Source organism: Pinus tabuliformis, chromosome 8 (assembly GCF_031772625.1).
Source record: "Pinus tabuliformis cultivar Carrire ecotype Pingquan chromosome 8, CPIR1, whole genome shotgun sequence".
NCBI lineage: Eukaryota > Viridiplantae > Streptophyta > Pinopsida > Pinales > Pinaceae > Pinus > Pinus tabuliformis.
In genome coordinates this window covers 72,879,456-72,897,546 of record NC_142294.1, presented here as the reverse complement: position 1 = coordinate 72,897,546, position 18,091 = coordinate 72,879,456, and the positions used below count along the sequence as shown (strand labels likewise).

Below are 18,091 nucleotides of genomic sequence, written 5' to 3'. Positions count from 1 at the left end.
TAACCTGAAAACCATTGCACATTGTTTGAAACTCTCCGCTTAACACAAAGGAAAGCCATTTAAGGTCTCTTAACACCAATCAAAGTTATTTATAGCCAGCGATTACTTGTGAAGGCTATAATGAGCAATAACTTTAATGTCCATAACCAAAAACAAGTTCTTGCTTCCATTTCTTTAGAGTCCGATCTGAGAAGACTACACATCAGAGTGAGAGCTTTGGTGAGAATCTAAAGTGTCCAGATTTTTAGGTTTTGAGTCTGTGTGTTTCATAAGAATTCAAGTTCGAAAGACAAGTTTGTGAAAGGCCAGGAAGCCTTCAGATAGCTTCTTGCTTGACAAGTCGCAAACTCTGATAAATGCCTAAACAGTGTATATCTGGAAAAAAGCTTCAAAATTTCTCTTTGAATTTGTAAAAATCTTTATAAATAATATGTGTATCCATTTCTGAGTTGAACTTTCATCTCAGTACTTTCCTATTTTCCGCCTATTTTATATTGTCTGTTGAGATAGTATCTGTGAGGGAAGCGGTTCGCTTGATGTTCGCCGGAGGTTCACTTGATGTTCCCGGAGGTCTTAGGAACACCATTGCATTAAAGGCAGGAGGCACGAGGCCGCTGTGAGGTAAGAGGTTCGCTTGATTTTCGCCCGAGATTCACTTGATGTTCCAGGAGATCTGAGGAACACCATTGCGTTAAAGGTAGGAGGCACGAGGCCTTGTGAAGGAAGCTAGTGTGTGAAAGTCCAGAGGTTCCTGTAAAGTGTAAAGATTTGTGTATTGATCACAGAGAATAGACTCAACAAGAGCAAGCTTGAAGAAGCCCCTACTCCAAATTGGTATCAGAGCATATCACTTATCAACTTTTTGGTTTTTTAACCTATTTATTTTTATCAATTTTGTTCAAAATTTTGTCAACTTTTTGGTTTTTTAACCTATTTATTTTTATCAATTTTGTTCAAAATTTTTGTTAAAATAAGTTTGAACTCCTTTTACAAGATTTTTTTGTTGAAAAATGAATTTATTTATTCAATAGTAACATTGTAAATAAATAAATTTATTTATTCATTCAATAATAATATCTTCTAGCATGGAGTGTGCCCAAAAACTACTTTTGTTTGGCTAAGAGTTTTGTCTTCCTAGGACTTAAAGAAATAGGGTAAAGTCCCAAGACCCAGAGGAATCTAGTCGGAGTGAAACCCTGTGCCCTTACGGACCAGCTAGTTATTTCATGGGGCCTGGTTTTCCTTGAATCAAGATGATTAGTCAGCTTGCATTGGCTGTTAGCAGCTAGAGATAATGGTCCTCATCGCTGGTTTGACAATTCAAGTATGATAAATTTTCCCACTTGTAAAAAAACATCATACTTTAATCATGAAAACAAAATAAAATTCACAGACTCCATCCAAAATCATGTATGATTTAGCTTATCTGGGTGGATCATGAATGCTTTGGCACATTTTACTTTTCGTACGCTGAAGCAGGAGCATACGGATATGAATTGAACTCGCTGCTGCAACCCCGTGGTTGCTGCCTTTATTGCAAATTCAATTGGGTGGAGTAAGGTGGTGTCCATACCGGCCCAAGCACGAAAAAACAAACACAATGAGACTAATCGGACTGTGCGACGATGAAAGGTTGCTATCATGGCCTGTCCATCACGTGAACTGAACGGACTGCGTCTTTTAATTCCACACGAGTGAGAGGAGAGACGGACTGCCCGATAAATGAATGGCCATTGCGTTGCCCGCTCACTCGCATAGACTCCCGAGTCTTTCCCCCACGCGCTCGCCCCAACCCACTCCGCCTACTTCAAATCATCGACAGCGACGGAACGTGTGAATGATCATCCTCTGCATTTACATCGAGTAGTGAATGGACATTTCCTCCGGCCAAAGCGCATCTGTGTAAAGCCTCTCCAGTCCTCCTCATAACGTCTCTCTGTATATATAACGCAGCGAATTATTGAATTGGCGAACTCAGTAAACAAATTATCTGTGTTTTTTCTTAGAGTTTTGTCGAAATGACTTCAGGCGGTCGCCTGCCAACTTCGAAGGAGCGGGAAAACAATAAAAGACGAGAGAGGCGGCGAAGAGCGATAGCGGCCAAGATTTTTGCAGGGCTTAGGCTTTACGGGAATTACAAGCTTCCCAAACATTGCGACAACAATGAAGTTCTCAAAGCTCTCTGCGCCGAGGCTGGTTGGATCGTGGACCAAGATGGAACCACCTATAGACCTGTAAGTAAAATGCCCAGATCATGTCATATAGCTAGCTAGGTTTTTTTGGGCTTGTAAATTTATCCATGAAAATTTTAAGAATGGAAGTTTTAAGAATGGAAATTTGGTTGTGGGAGTATAAGAATAGAAATTTTGGAAATTTAGGTGTCCAAACAAGATAAATTTTAAGAATGAAAATTCAAATGAAATATAGAAATTTTAACTTGCAATGTTATTCAAATTTCTAATAATTTTATATAATTTAAAATTTTAACCATCCTTAAAAAAAAGTTTAAATTAAAAACTATACCTCTGCTAAAGTTTTTCTGGATCTAAACAGGGTACACATCGATGCACAAGGATCGCAGAGCGGGAGGATTGTGGAATATCTTCGTCTCATTCTGGTGTTGCAGCCACATATCAATCTGGAAATGGTTCTTTGATCCCGTGGCTGAAAGGTCTGGGCAACAGTCGACTGGCCACTCAAAGGGCATTGCCACCATTGCAAATTATTAATAGAGGGAGTTGCAGTGCGCCTGTTACTCCCCCATTGACTTCCCCCACGGTGAAGTCTCCATATGGGAAATCTGTATGGGATGCTGTTAGTCTGAGGTCCGCCGACTCATCGCCTCTTTGGTCGTTTCAGGCTCGTTCGGCCATAAGTTTTTCGAACTGTGAAACAGGATTCTCGGTGCAAGGGGCTCAAGACACACGTTCGAATCCTGCGAGTGTGGCCGAGTATGCTAGTAACTTGGTGGTCTCAGAGAATGTCGGGATTTCTCCATCTGGCAATGAAAGCGGGGTGACTTTCACCTTCGGTCCTTTGAATCCAAGCAATGAAGGGCTGGCATCGACCACTGGCTGGAAAACTGCTGGAACTGAGATGCATGGCGTTGAGGCAGAGCATGGGAAGATACCCAGCGGTGTAAGAGCTTGGGAAGGCGAGAAAATACATCATATGCGGCCTGAGGAACTTGAACTTGAGCTTACCCTTGGTTCTTCTTCCAGGGAGACCTCAGCCAGGCCAATATAAATAAACTGGATGAATTTTTTTTCTTGAAGATGTAACTTCTGCAAAATTTTTAGCATGAACTTGCGAAAAACTGTCAGAGAAGATGGTTACTTTGTTGCAAGTTTTAATTCATTTTAGAGATTTTGTATGTATTTTCATGAACTATAGAAGCAGTGAAACATTTCATCTCGAATTTTGTGTGAATTAGATTATGAAAATGAACTCGTGATTTCTTCAAAAATTTGATTGGGTCAGAAATTTCATAAAATGAACTTAGGTGGGTGATGTCTCATGGAGAATTGAAAATATCTCCAAATTAGTATTGAAAATGCTCGGGGTTAGGATGAAGTTCGATGGGTATTCACGCCCTTGATTCACTGTATTTATTTATTTATTTTCATTTATCAAAATTTCAGATTTGAAATTCCTACATGCTGGGCATTCCAGCAGAGCAAAAGTAGCTTTGGCTGAAAATCAAACCGATTCATGCTGGCTCGCGCCTGTTCACAGCCCAACTTGAACCGACCAATTTTAATATGAAAACATTGGGTTTCTAAGAGAGACACGCAGGCCTCGGGGGCCGTCCTCGAATTGTTCGCACGTGTGAAATTGCACTCCAGAAATCGTGCCTCAGTGTTTTCTGCAGGCGGTACAGTACTTGCACGTGCGAACAGTAAAAATGGTGCTGTACACTGCAGTGCAGATAATGGTACAGCATCTGTGACCTGTCACCTGTTTACTGTGCGATTCAGATTTCGGACGCCAACTTCAGGGTGCCTGACCTTTCGTCTCCCTTGTATTTCGGCGGAATCCGGATTGCTACCCCATGAAGAATGGGTGTTTAAATTTTTTTGTTAACAATAAATTCTACGCAGGAGCATGCACCTAAGAGAGTACAAGTAGTGATTCCCTCCAAAAGCTTCTGCTGTCTTTGTTAATGGGTGGAAGCTGAACACAAAATTTTTTTCCACAGAAATTCTCATGATAATATGATTGATTGTGAAAATCTTCAGTTTTTAGTGCTAAAGTGTATGATTATAAAAAAATTGAGTTTAAAATCATTTTAGTTTGTGAAGTGTTTCTGAAATGTTTAAATTTTAACAAAGTTTTTTTTTGGTAAGTTTGGTGGTACTTTTTTATTAATTTTCTAGGATCAAGTAGGTTTCAAGATTAGGTGGCCTCAACCTGCCATGAGGGAAACCATGTTCACCTAACCCCAGAATATGCCATCCAGAAACAAAAAATGATAAATCTAACCAGCCATGCTATATATGTTTGATAGTCTTTGTTCTTCCTATATGCTAGATATCTACAAACATAACTACTAATATGCCTTAAAATTTGACACTGCTTCATACAAAACTAGAACAAAAGATGCATCGCCACTACTCATCATTAGCGAAATGCATTGGAGTAGGGTCTTTCACAGTGGAACCTGGCAGTTTTGTGTGGGGAATATAGGGGATGCATTGCTCTATGCGGCTAAAGCCAACCATTCTGTTGCTGTAATTGAAACTGAATGTTTTGAAACTCTTTGGTAAAATCCAAGTGTCCATGGGAGGACAAATGCATATGAGGGGAAACTACTCCCAAGGCTTTAGCTAGAGTGTTCTTCATCATCCAAAACAAGTGTGTTGTTTGTTTATATTGAGAGAATCTGCCACTAGTGTGACCAGGGTCCAGAATCAAAGTTTGCCAATTTTCTAAATCAATTTCAAATCCCTCCCCAGTTCGTCGGATCTCTTCTTCCCAATGTGTAATAAGCTACTTGATCGGATTTGAACTGCTTGATTGATAACTCTGAGCAGCGTTCTGAATAATCCGAAAGGTCAATTTGCGTCCATGCATAGTTCGCCCGGATGAATTGGGTTCACTGGTCTGAGAAAGGGAGGCTTTCCTCTGTTTCCCACGACCATGACCTCCATGACCTTTCTTTCCATTACCATATGCTCGGATCATATTTCGGCTTCTACCAAGCAAATGTTGTCCTGCGTTGAGATCTAGAGGTCGACCCAAATATAGTTAGCGCTTAGAAACACGACGCTGCCAAGGGTCGCTCAGGTTCTGTAGACTTGTCAAAGAAATTACAAATGAAACCAACCAAGTAAGGAACCAACTTTGAAGCGCGCTATCAACCGACAACCAACAGAGTGTTACGGGGCCACTTTTACCATTGTTCCACGAGTGTCCATTGACAGGCCTAAATTGACTAACAACACCATCCACAGGAAACACCCCATAATTGTCTTGGCGAGTCCCATGTTTTGTCAATTCAACCAACAGAACAATGCACTGCAGAAAGAAAGAATATTTGAGCCGAGCGCTACCCTTTTCTTGCAACCCACATACAACCTTACATCGAAACCAAATGTAGTCTGCTTAGGTTGAAAAAACATAACCAAATTGCTCATAATCAGGCCTATATTGACAGGAATTGAGCTGAGAGTTGCCCCTTGACCAAGACCCACCCACAACCAGCCAACGAAACCAGCGACAACATATCCTATCCACTAGGGCTACACTGACACTAAGCATTTCCAACAGAGTTCCCCAAGCTACAACTTTATACCGACTAAGCAATTATTACAGACAACTTTGGTTCAGTTTCAAACCCATACAAATTCAAAATACAGAAAAAAATAAACAAAATTTGCCATAAACCAAAACCCTTACAATTCCACAATTATCCGAGCAGGGAGTACCTCAACACACAAAGTAGCCTGCTAGCGAAACCCTGCATGAGCCCATATGGGCAACCAAATCTTATAGGCAATGTATACCGGGACATAAAAGACTAATGACTGAACACATAACAAAAACCATGCTATGCCATGCTCTAGGAACGTGCGTTTCCAATCTTGCCGAACCATAGTTCCATGCATCTCAGAGACCATAGGGCAGATACACAGATCCATATATGTAGAGGGAGCAAAATTAAGAGTGGGGACATACCAGTGGCCATGTCCAAGACTAGAAGGACACCGAAACCGCTATTTCCCCAGAAAGAACAACACAGACCAGATCCACAACGAATAGAGGACGCAGACCAACTTACTCAGCGCACTAGAGAGAGAACTTACCTTAACCCCTGTCGTAATGGCGTGCCCATTGGGTCGAGCTCACACCCTGATCGGGGAAAAATTGAACATAGTTTTATTTTAAAAACTTTTATTATAATCTTTTAACACTTTCAAACATTAAGCCCTGTTTGTTTTGGAATGTGTCTTTTTAGAATTTTAATTTAATAATCAATGGTTATAATTATTAAGTATATGGTAAAGGTTTAGCTTTCATATTCTAAAATATTTTTAGTAGTAGTGGCAAATCAAAGGGTGATCAATGATGTTCTTTCTTCCTTCTAATTAAATTGAGTGATTAAAAAAATGTCATATAAAGTGTGGTATGAAATGAGATAATTTCTGGGACCTGAGATATTGATTACTCTGTTATTGGCTCATAATATTGTAACAAAGTTTATTTACAAGTTTAGAATATACATGATAGAGTGGGGTGAATCCCAATGGTTAAAAATCTGGTTACATGCTTTTTATAATGTATGTAGGTTTATCTTATATATTTATTATTTTTATAATTATTATTAATAATAATTAAATGGATTATACATTCCCTAGTAAAATATTAGAATGCTAAAAAAAAGAAATAACTACAAGTGAAAAAATTTAATTATTTCTGAACAAGAGGGAGATATGTAATTCATTATATATGTAGCATTTAAAGAATATTAATATTAATGATAATAAAAATATCAATATAGATTATAAATAAAATATTTCAATACATAAGGTTAAGTAATATTAATATGTATTTAAAAATGTATTAATAATTTTAAAATATTTCTTATGGTTTTTTCACTGTCAAAGGAAATTATCAAGGCTTCTGACATTATCAAGGCGTTATGTTAATTTTGCATTAAAAATTGTAATGAATATATATATATAGACATAGAAACATTATAGAGGTGGGTTTACATGGATTAAATCTCTTTATGTGTAATTTTTTTCAAGAGTGTATTTGCACTCTAAAAGAGATTTGCATATAAGAGATTTGATTTCTTTGGGTACTTAGTAGATCCATAATTAATGGATCTATATTGGTATTAATTTAAAATTAAGTTCAAATTTAGTTAATTTTTATGATTTTTTTTAATCTTGGTAATATGAGATCTATCACGAAATAGGAGTTTTGATGTTTATCATGGTTTCATATCTATTTCACTTTATTAGCGATTTAATTTATACTGTATATACATTTTTAATAAAGAAATATTTATGACAAAGTGATAGATATTTTTGTCCATTTACTAAAATGATACATGAGTTGTGGTGAAATGGAAATTGTTTAAATTATATTTGTCAATGTATAAATGGATTCAACATTCTATGAACTAGTTGGATTGTGTAGACTCAACCACTCAAAATTACAATTCCAATAATTCCAAAATTACAATTCCAATAATTCAAAATTGATTTGAAAATCTGCCCTGAAAAGGTCAAAAAGTCTAACCTTACTACTATTTTAGTAAGAGTGTAGTTTAAGTGAGGTGACTTTTTGCCCTTTTTCAACTAGATATTCTAGTCAATTTTATTTGGTGGTCTAAATCTATTTCTACATTCAAAAAAACTATTTAAATAACAAAACATTGTGGTTTCACCAATAATTATATAGTTGGGTTATGGCTGAAAAAATTAAATTTTTTTCCTTGTTACACTATGCCATTATATTAAAATAAAGCCCAGATATATCTCTCATCAAAATTTAACAATACAACTTTTAATGAAATTACACATTTATTATTTATTTAATTTGTATTTTTAAATACATAAATTAATTTAGTGTTTTTAAATACATAAATTACTTTAGTGTATCTCAACAATTTAAATTTTACAATTCAAACTAATTTTGATTATAATTAGACTTTTTAAATAAATTAACAAAAACTTTAAAAAATATCAAGACATAACCTAATATAGAGATGTAAAAGCCTTTAACACCTTTTTATTGATCTAATTTTTAATACATATGGAGATGTTCTAACTGCAATATTTGCATAGTAAGTTATATATATATATATATATATATATATATATATATATAGAGTGATCTTTACATAGAAAAGAAACCAAATCATGAGAGAGACAAAAGAAGAAACAATTATTATGGGAACACCAGATTAGATGACATAGTTGCATTTGGCAAATCCATGGAACAGAAGTCCCCGAACAACTCACTGTGTATTTTGCAGGGCAGCATCTGAATCTGCCAATCACATATTCTTTACATGGCCAATCACTAATACGATTTGGAAATGCATATCATCTGCTCTCCAGATCCCATACAGGAGAACCAACTACCTTGAAGGTTGTATAATGAATTGGAACACTAAATTACAAATCCCATACAAGAGAACCAACTACCTTGAAGGTTGTATGATGAATTGGAACACTATTACAAATCCCATACATGAGAACCAACTACCTTGAAGGTTGTATAATGAATTGGAACACAATTACAAAATATTACAAGGAGATGCCCCTTTACCTCCTTCGGGAAATTTGGAGGGCACACAATCATCAATTGTTTGTAGGAAAGCAATATAACATCAGTTGGATTTGTCACAAGATAATAACATGGATTTATGCTATCACATAGAAGAATGTTTACACCGCTGATCTTTCCCATAGATTGAGTCCTTCATTGATCAGTGTCCTAATTGGATTTTTCGATGGCACTGCACAACTAGGGGGACCTGGATGTAGCATGGTGCTTCAGATAGACATTAGCAAACAATATTATCTTCATTGGAACATAGGCACATGCACCAACACAAGAACTAAAGCAATCTCTTTATGGGGATTACTCTGGTTTGCATAGCAAAAGAAACTACATTGTTTACATATCTATGGTGATTCCAAATCTCTCATTGATGGAATCATGAGACACTCAGATTTTGACCCCCCCACACTATCAAGTTGGATAAAGAGGATAAAGCACATATTAGGATCACTCAGTGTACACTATCACTCACATCTATAAAGATAGAGAAGCCAACACGGAGGGGGACAAATTATTAGAGAGCCCTATCGAATCCTGAAATTCAGATTCACAATGGACAATAGGGACGAGGGTCTATTCAGCCTTCCGTGACACTTTTTGGTCACAACAACATTTCCCTTTTTTTTTTTTGTATTTTTGGTATTTCCGAGACATCATAAATTCATGTTTAATGAAAGTATAGTGATAGACAATCTTAGAGACTTTTATATTAGAAGATGGAGATTATGAATAATTGCTAGTTTAAAGGAAATTGATGTTTCTTAGTTGTGACACATATGGCTTTTTTAACACACTGAACCAATTTATGCAAATTACATGAAAATACAATGCACAATGCATTTATCTTGATAATAAAATCAGCTTTTTGTTTTTCATCTGAGGAAAAAAGAAATACAATTAAATTAATTTTATTTCTTATATTTGTGTAAAGTTTACTTTAAATTTTATAAGAAAATGGTAAGGTGGCAGTGAATTGAGTCAATTCAAAAATAGATTTAGAGCCCATAGAACTCTAGGATTATTTAAATTATGTAAATTCAACAATTTAAAGTTATTAATTTTCCAATTTTTAATTAAATTTATGACAAAATTAATAAAAAATCTTCACAACTAAAAAAACCAAACCATTTTTTTTTAAAGACTATATCATTTTGTTAAAATGATTTTTTTTTGGATGTTTTTTCCTTTAAAATTAGGTAATACAATTTTTTTGATATTAATGAAAATTTATGGAAAACTATTTATGTTGTTGTAAGTTGATTATGAAAATATCTATATTAGAATATAATTTTTAATAAAATCATAATTTTCTATTACTTAAATTATACTTTTACATAAATAAATAATTCAATACTTCAAAAAAAATTCTAAAATGCTAAAATTCTAATAACCCAACTACTCCAATTTACCAAATAAAAAATTCAATACTTCGAAAAAAAATCTAAAATACTAAAATTGTATTAACCCAACTACTCCAATTTACCAATCAAACACAAATTCTGAATACATCTGAACCTTAAACAAATTGTCAAAAAAAAAAAAACTTGAAAAACCATCAAAGTAAGTTTTTTTTGGTGGTGATTCAATTTTTGTCATCTTTTTTAAGATTATAATATAAAATTTATTGGAATTTAAGTTTCTATGATCCATACTTTGACTAATAGAAACATTTTCAGAAAAAATCACATCAGAAAAATTTAGTTGACGCGTTTTAAACCAATAAGTCTGGTTCATCGACCAAATTTTTCTAATGTGATTTCTTCCAAAAATATTTCTATTACTCATAAAATTTATTATAATATAAAATAAAACATTTAATGGTGATTAGAGAATAATATAATTAAAATTAATTCATTTCACATTTATTTGTGTGAGGTTTAGTTTTAATAAATATTACATTTATTATGGTAAAATGTCGAGGAAAGGAACCATTTACTAACCATAACTCTGCATTTCATAGATGATCACCTATGCCCAAAGTACAATAATAGAAACTAATTGATCACGTATAACCTGCTGCCTACGTTCATGAAACTCTGGATTGTGACAGTTGGACTCCAAGAAGCAATATCGAGTTACTGACAGTGCTCACATGGATGCTAAACCTGAAACTTAAATGTGAGACCGTGCCCACTGAAGCAGAAATCAATCAGCCGCATTTGTGTATGAACGTAAGTGAAACGATGGGAGACCTTTCGGCGTGGCAGTGACGGCGCATTATGAACGTTTCAGGAGGGGTATGGTATCGAGATACGAGCAACATTATTGGGCGTTCAGATTACCTGAATTGGATTCCGTAGGCTTACTAATTGCACTTTCATTGGACATTGTTTCCTTTTTCGTCCAATTTTGTTTAAATTTTGGTTTGAATATATATATATATATTTTTGTTTTTTTTTTTAAATTTGAGATTGTTTCCTTTTTTGTTCAATTTTATTTAAAATTCGGTTTGAATTTTCTGAATTTTAATTTTTTAAATTTGAGCGTTTTCATGTTACCAAATTTATTTATATATGTACAGATGTATTTTAAATAATTAGAGATTACAATTTTCTCTAAAAATTTATAACTAAATTTAGGTAAAGAAATTAAAATTAAATCGTGTCAAACAAGAATTGTTAGACCTTAGTCTAATTAGCTTGTAAATTTGTTCTGAAAATCATAGAAATTCCAAGAAGATTTTAATAAAATTTGGTAGGGGTAATTCTCACAAGATTTTGATAAAATCTTATAAATTTATTATGAAAATCATAGAAATTCCGGGAAGATTTTAATAAAATGCGGCAGCGGAAGATTTTGTGATTTTTCTTTTCACTCTAGATTTTTTGAATTTTTTTCACTTTTTTGACCCGACCAATTCTCCCTGGACACCGTTAATTAGTTATAAAAGCTTTGATTGCAGGTGGATTGTCAAACTTAGGGATTAAGTAAAGGTAATAAAATACCACAACCACATTAAATGGTTAATTAACATTTGTAGGTGTTCATAGAGATAACATCTAAGATTACCTAAATTATAGGGGATTTACCATGCACTCACTATCCATGTTATTTCACAATGGGAGCATATATGAGCATTTGAATTGGATTTGGATTGAAATCTTCACATAGTTATGATCTATTTATTTGATAGAAAGAGGAGAGAATGTTGGAGAGATTAAGTCCTATTTATCTTGTGCTTAATGTGTGATACTCGTCATCATAGAATGTATTGATTATTGTAATCTTTACATAAGCTATTTAGTTAAAATGTTGTTAATATTATTTCAACTAAGATAGTCAAGCTATCCTAAGACCTAGCTTAATATATAAATATGTGATATTATATGATTATAATAATATATAAAAATTAGTTTGTGTATAAAATAATACCAATTTGATATTAGAGCTAGTATCGGTGGAACTCCCTCACAAGAAGACATGAATACAACATAAGTGTAAAATTAATCTACTATAGATGTAGATTAGATTAGATTAATGTGTAACATGATGTTATATTTGAAATAAGCTCCGAGGAGCTCACCTTGATTGGTGTGAAGATAACCCTAATGAAGTTAACTCTCTACAATTTTAGTATTTGAGATGAGTCAACAAGTGATGGGCCAAAGTAGCCAATTGTTCATTAAATACTACATTGAGCTCTCCATATACAACTCTAAAATGCCAATAGGGTGCATGTTCATTGCTCCTCTGTGACCTAGTTTCAACAAGTACATACTTGATCAGGGGTAGTGTCTTCGATAGGGCCCATGGTGCTAAGACATAGTCTTATGCCTCTGCTTTGGATTCTAGTCTACAAACTAACCATCAATTCTCCATGGGGTTTAGATGTCAAAATTTCACCAACCCAACATGCTTTCTTGGGGACTTTTGATAAGAACATTTAGTGTTATGTTTATGGACAATGAAACAACCAACAAAGGATATATGTGTTTTGTTCAATTACTTTGGGAAATTGCTTCATTATAAAAGTATTGAGAGATCACATTGTGATTAATATTGGATCATTATATTCTTTCTCATCCATCTTGATGCTTTTATAGTTGAAAAAGTAGAAAATTAGCTCATAGGACCATTTTTATTAGTGGGTCCGAGTTTGGTAAATTGGGGTCTGAAACCTTCTAGATGTAGTTTGATGCATTAAATGACATTTTTTTGGGCACATATTTTCTTCTTAAGAATTGCACCTTTAAGTGTTATTTTACACATAAATACCTTTCCTATGGTGCATGAATCGCCTCAACTGGAGTTCATATGCAAAAGTTATGCCACTTAGAAGCCGACCTTCTTGGTTTGACCACCATAATCCGAGAGGATGCCACACTAGACCCCTTTACTCATGGAAAACGAGCTAGCCATGTGATCATAATGAAAAATACTCTAGAAGAGTCCATATTGTAACTCTAGTTAAGAGTTGAAGGAGTCAAACTTAACTACTAGTAGGCTATCACGCTATGTTATAACTGAGTCTCCAAGAGGTAAAGGGGATCCATTCTATTCGAGTGCATTTTGCTCCATAGATGAGAAAAATAGTTGAGAGTGGATAGTGAGAGAGTAAACAGAGAGGGTTGGTGCATTGTAGCAGCCCATGGGCCATAGGTCTCACTTCTTTGTACTTGCATCCATTTTCCATTAAGACAAAGAGAGTAGGACAACCTCACCTTCCAACTCAGTTTTCTCTCGAAAGGGTTTTCTAGGTTATATCTTGTGTTAATTTGTGGTTTGTGAGTCTTTTTTCACTATTCTCTATTTTATGCATAATTATTATTTGCATGCATATGAGATAAACAATGAATCTTAACATATCCAAAAACATAAGCACAAATAAACCCTCATAGTGTACATTTTGGATTTTCTAATATATTTTAGTATATCTATTGTGATAAATTGTGTAGTGGAATATCCATCACAATGTAGTTATATTATTAATTTTTTTGTTATATTTAATTTTGTTTGTGAAATTATATGATGAATAATTTCCAAACTCAAAGGAAAGAGGTCATGTTATAAGATTGTCTTTTGGTATATTTAGTATCTAGATTGTTTTCCTAGATAACAGGCGAATACAATGACATACCATTTATTTCGATAGATGGAAGTATGTCAATAATATGACTAGTAGATTAATGATTAGAAATAGTGAATTGATTATAATCTTAAGTAAATTGTATCTTAAAGGGGTCAAGTGGAAGTATAACGTAGTATGGATGGTTGTGATAGAGCTCAATCTATGAGATTTCAAGATGAATGTTGACACGTAATCTTTGAGATTGGGAAATATGGAAAATATTGTAAATTAGAGAATAAGGAAGGCAAAGAGACATTGGAATACAAATTCCAAGGGTCTCTCTCTCAATGTGTATATCAATAACTTCTCTTAATGCAAATCACAATTTGTGGAGTTAGTCAAACCTGGGCTGACATGGTATCAAAGCAACAAGTCCCATTTTAGATCCTGCTCTTGTAACTCCTATTCTCTGCCATATTCTATTCCTCTACGCTCTATTTAACTGTTCGCTTATTACGTGCTTATGCTCCTAGTGTATATTCCCTGCAAGTTCATTTAAAGTCCCGAGAAGACCGTTGAATTGTGCATTGAAGAATCATCCTTAAATGGTTCTCGTGAACTCGACTGCATATCATTCTCTGCGATGTGTGTGGTGATGCTCTTTATTGTGCCAACTCCTACAAGTAATGTACGCTCTTTGCGCTGCAAACTGTATGTGATATGTACACTGGTAAATCTTGCATTGGGAATGTCATTTGATTTTTCATATTAGCATTGTTATGGTGATACATTTTATATCATAGTATATGCAATGCGATGGTTGTTTGGTGCGTTGATTTGAGTGTTGGTATGTGCATATATAAGCTCTCTGCATTGAATGTAAGTAAATATTAGCATTGAATGTAAGTGAAATCATTGATTGTTTTATGATGCGTTGATGAAAATATGGTATGCGCTGTAATCTAGCTAAAATCACACATAGTTACCAGTAGACAAACATCAAGTAAAAACATGATAAGCATATACAAAGATGTAAAGAGACACAATAATGGAGAACCAACAAAAGAGCATAGATATATCTTATTGTATGATAGATACAAAACCAACAATGCTACATCATGTACAATTAGACACACACACACACACACACACACACACACACACACACATATATATATATAGACTTTTTAGGAGAATTATGTTAGTCTAACTGTATGACCAAACATGTTACTTAGACTATCATTAGTTAGCCTTCATTACATTGCAAATTTGTCGACATAACTTTGGGCTACACAGTTGCAACGTGTATAGATAGACATATATATAGACTTTTCAGGACAATTATGCTAGTCTAACTGTCTAACCAAACATGTTTCCTAGACTATCATTAATTAGCCTTCATTATATTATCGATTTGTTGACATAACTTTGGGCTAGTCGACTAAGCTAACTAGCTCCTCCAACATCTCCCCCACTTTCATCCCGAAGAAGGGAAGAGTTGAAGTGTAACAAAAACTAACAAAAGGAAAGAGTCTTTGCATTCATGACAATGTTTCTCAAAAATAAAATGCTAAATATAACTATTACAATGGAGAAAATTAAACTGGAACAACTGGTGGATCATGGCCCAATGCTTCTGTTACTGTGGTCAAGACGTCTGAAGCTAACTGAGATGACTAGTGCATAGCTTGGTCGACTTCCTCTTCATGAGATTGTTGTTCTGAAGTGGTAGCATATGTTGAGACACTAGGTGCACATAATTTACGGGTAGTATTTTTTGGGTGTGGCGATATTGATCGTGCTCGAGGTGGTGGAACTGTGCCTGGAAAAGTAGTTTGGTAAATTACTAGAGCAAGAATCTGTAGGTATTCAACAAATATCGACCATTATCGAACTACCACTCTAGCTTTAACACTGGATTCTATAAGATCAAATAAATATTGCACATTTTCTTCCACAAATGTATGGTCTGCTATCCTCTGACTGAAAGGCTTGGTTGCTTCAATACTCACAACTTGTTGAAGAATTTGTTGTAGGAATTCAGAAGTGTTTGAAGCTTCATGCTGAGATTTATTTCCTTCCTATAACCACTGGTAGTGTTGTTGTAGGAGCTGTGAGTAATTTTCCTTTTCCTGTTCCAATTGAGTATTAATTGTCTGTTACACTCTAGGATTTGAAGTTTGTCTTGCCAACAACTCTCTAATAAGAAACTCTTGAGCCCTTATCTTTGAATGAACAAAATCCAAGTAGGTAGGCTAATTATTCAATGTAGTAGTGATATCAACTCCTCTATCAAGTGTGGCTTCTAAAGTTTGTTTTGCTACTACAAACTCATTGTGGGCCTTTTGCAAAGCTTGTGTAAAGTTAGGATTTGCGAAAATTGTGGGTTGGGTTTGCAACTCTGACACTTATGCATGAAGCTGGGCATTCTAGTCAATCATTTTTTCTACCATCTATTGGACAACGACGAGATGATCCTCAATATTGAATGAATCTAAGATGTGTATTTTTTCTGCTATCTGGCTTTGACATGCCAACCATGTCTCTCTTTTTTGTTCCTATAAACATTGAAGCTTGTCAATATCTTTCTTTATTTTCTGCAACTGTTTCTTGGCAACCTTAATAGAATGTTCAATAACTTGAAAAATATTCTTATCATTGGAGAGTTTAATATCAACATACTTAGTAGTGATACCAATAGGATTCTTTTTATCCTTGCTCACTCGAGTGGTTGTTGTAGTTGGTTTTGAAGTTATATTTGTAGTCAGAAAAAACTTGGTACCTATATTATTTGTAGGCATTGTATTAGTGGTAGGCACCTCATTTTATTTTTCTTGATGGAACTCAATCGAAGTACTTGTTTCCTGTTGATTGAATATTCTAACCGTTTCATCAGATTGAGTTCGTTCAAATGAATTGTCTTTGGAATTGGAGTTTGAATTATTCTGAATGTCCAACTGATTTAGCTCTGAATTATTAATTTCCAGTTGATACTTTTTTGACTGAGTGTGCTCTAATTGGTTTTTCTCTGAGTGGCCCCATTTCGACTGATTTTTCTTAGATTGTTCTTTCTTAGAATGCTCTTTCTCCGACTGCTCTTCCTTTGACTGCTATTTTTTGAAGTGTTCTTTGTTAGTTTTCTCTTTTTCAGAGTTTTCTTTCTCATACTATTGATGGTCTAACTGGTTATGTTCTTCTAATATACGAGTTAGAGAATGGATGGGACTATCACCTGTTAAGTCAATCTCAGTTAATGTAGTAGTAGGGCTTGAGTGATTATGAGACTGATCTATAACACCATTATGTTGGCACTGTTGAGAAGAAGAAGAACCAACATTATGGTTATCTTTTTGAAGTATTTCGTCCATTTTTCTTTAGATGTTTTCTATCAAAATACCCTTGGCATTTTCTATGACATCTTTGATGCGAGTCCTAATGGAAGGATCCCTAGGCTTGCAAGGCTTCTTGGTTGTTTTCTCTTCTGGTTGTAGTTGTTTAATGAATTCTTCCAATTGTTGTTGCTTTTCAAGATCATCCAATTTAATTTATTTGAGCACTTTTTTCCATTGAGATGATTTGGTTTTGGATGGGGTGGTCTTAGGGCTGAAAAACTCTTTGCGGATAAGCTTTTGGGAAGATTCAGGCAAGGATACTAACAAATCAACTTTAAAGGGTTGCAGACACAGAGCAACTTGAACTTCTTCTTTGAATATGACGTATTTCAAGGGGGTGATGATGTCATGGGATGGTTAAAAAATTGCAGGTGGAATGGGGAAGTTGGTGTTAGACTACCAACACAGTTCCTCAAATATTTGATCAATAGTTTGCTGGTAGGGCAGTTCCTGAGGATCGACGAGAGCAAAATTTTTATACCAGACTTTGGTATTATCTAGGCATAACTGGATGTGGGAGTAGGGGGAAGGTCTTGACGAACATGCCGAGGCACTCTCCACTTATTATAAATGTTCTTTATGTTAATAACTAGTTCCTAAAATCTCATTAGGACCTAGAGATTGGGGTTTCCCCGACCAGCTACTGGAAAAAATTCTAAAATTGTGCATAAAGGGTGTATCTCTTTTAGTGAAGTCTTCTTCCCCAACTGGTGGGTTAGACTTCATGGATATCTAGATTAAAAAGGAAGGAAACAAATAGCCTTACCAAAATTTTGACAGTCTTGGCAATTGGTTTTGATAAGATCGGCTACATGGTCTTCCCAGTTGTATTCCTAGCCACAATTTGCTATTTTACCGATTGCTTCTAGCATTGTAAGCTTGACGTCCAAGG

General features: G+C 34.8%; 1 protein-coding gene across 1 annotated transcript; it reads left to right on the top strand.

The window, feature by feature from the left end:
- The first annotated feature begins 1,761 nt into the window (after window positions 1-1,761).
- On the top strand, window positions 1,762-3,440 carry LOC149234214 (BES1/BZR1 homolog protein 4-like). Its single transcript, XM_089461129.1, has 2 exons — window positions 1,762-2,234; window positions 2,554-3,440. The coding sequence occupies exons 1-2, from the start codon at window positions 2,019-2,021 to the stop codon at window positions 3,244-3,246; spliced, it is 909 nt and encodes a 302-aa protein (XP_089317255.1). The 5' UTR covers window positions 1,762-2,018; the 3' UTR covers window positions 3,247-3,440.
- Window positions 3,441-18,091: the final 14,651 nt, after the last annotated feature.

Bases quoted from the DNA above. Each gene is read 5' to 3' on its own strand.
- LOC149234214 (XM_089461129.1), top strand. From the start codon at position 2,019: ATGACTTCAGGCGGTCGCCTGCCAACTTCGAAGGAGCGGGAAAACAAT. The intron at 2,235-2,553 runs GTAAGTAAAATG...GGATCTAAACAG, and splicing joins ATGGAACCACCTATAGACCT to GGTACACATCGATGCACAAG.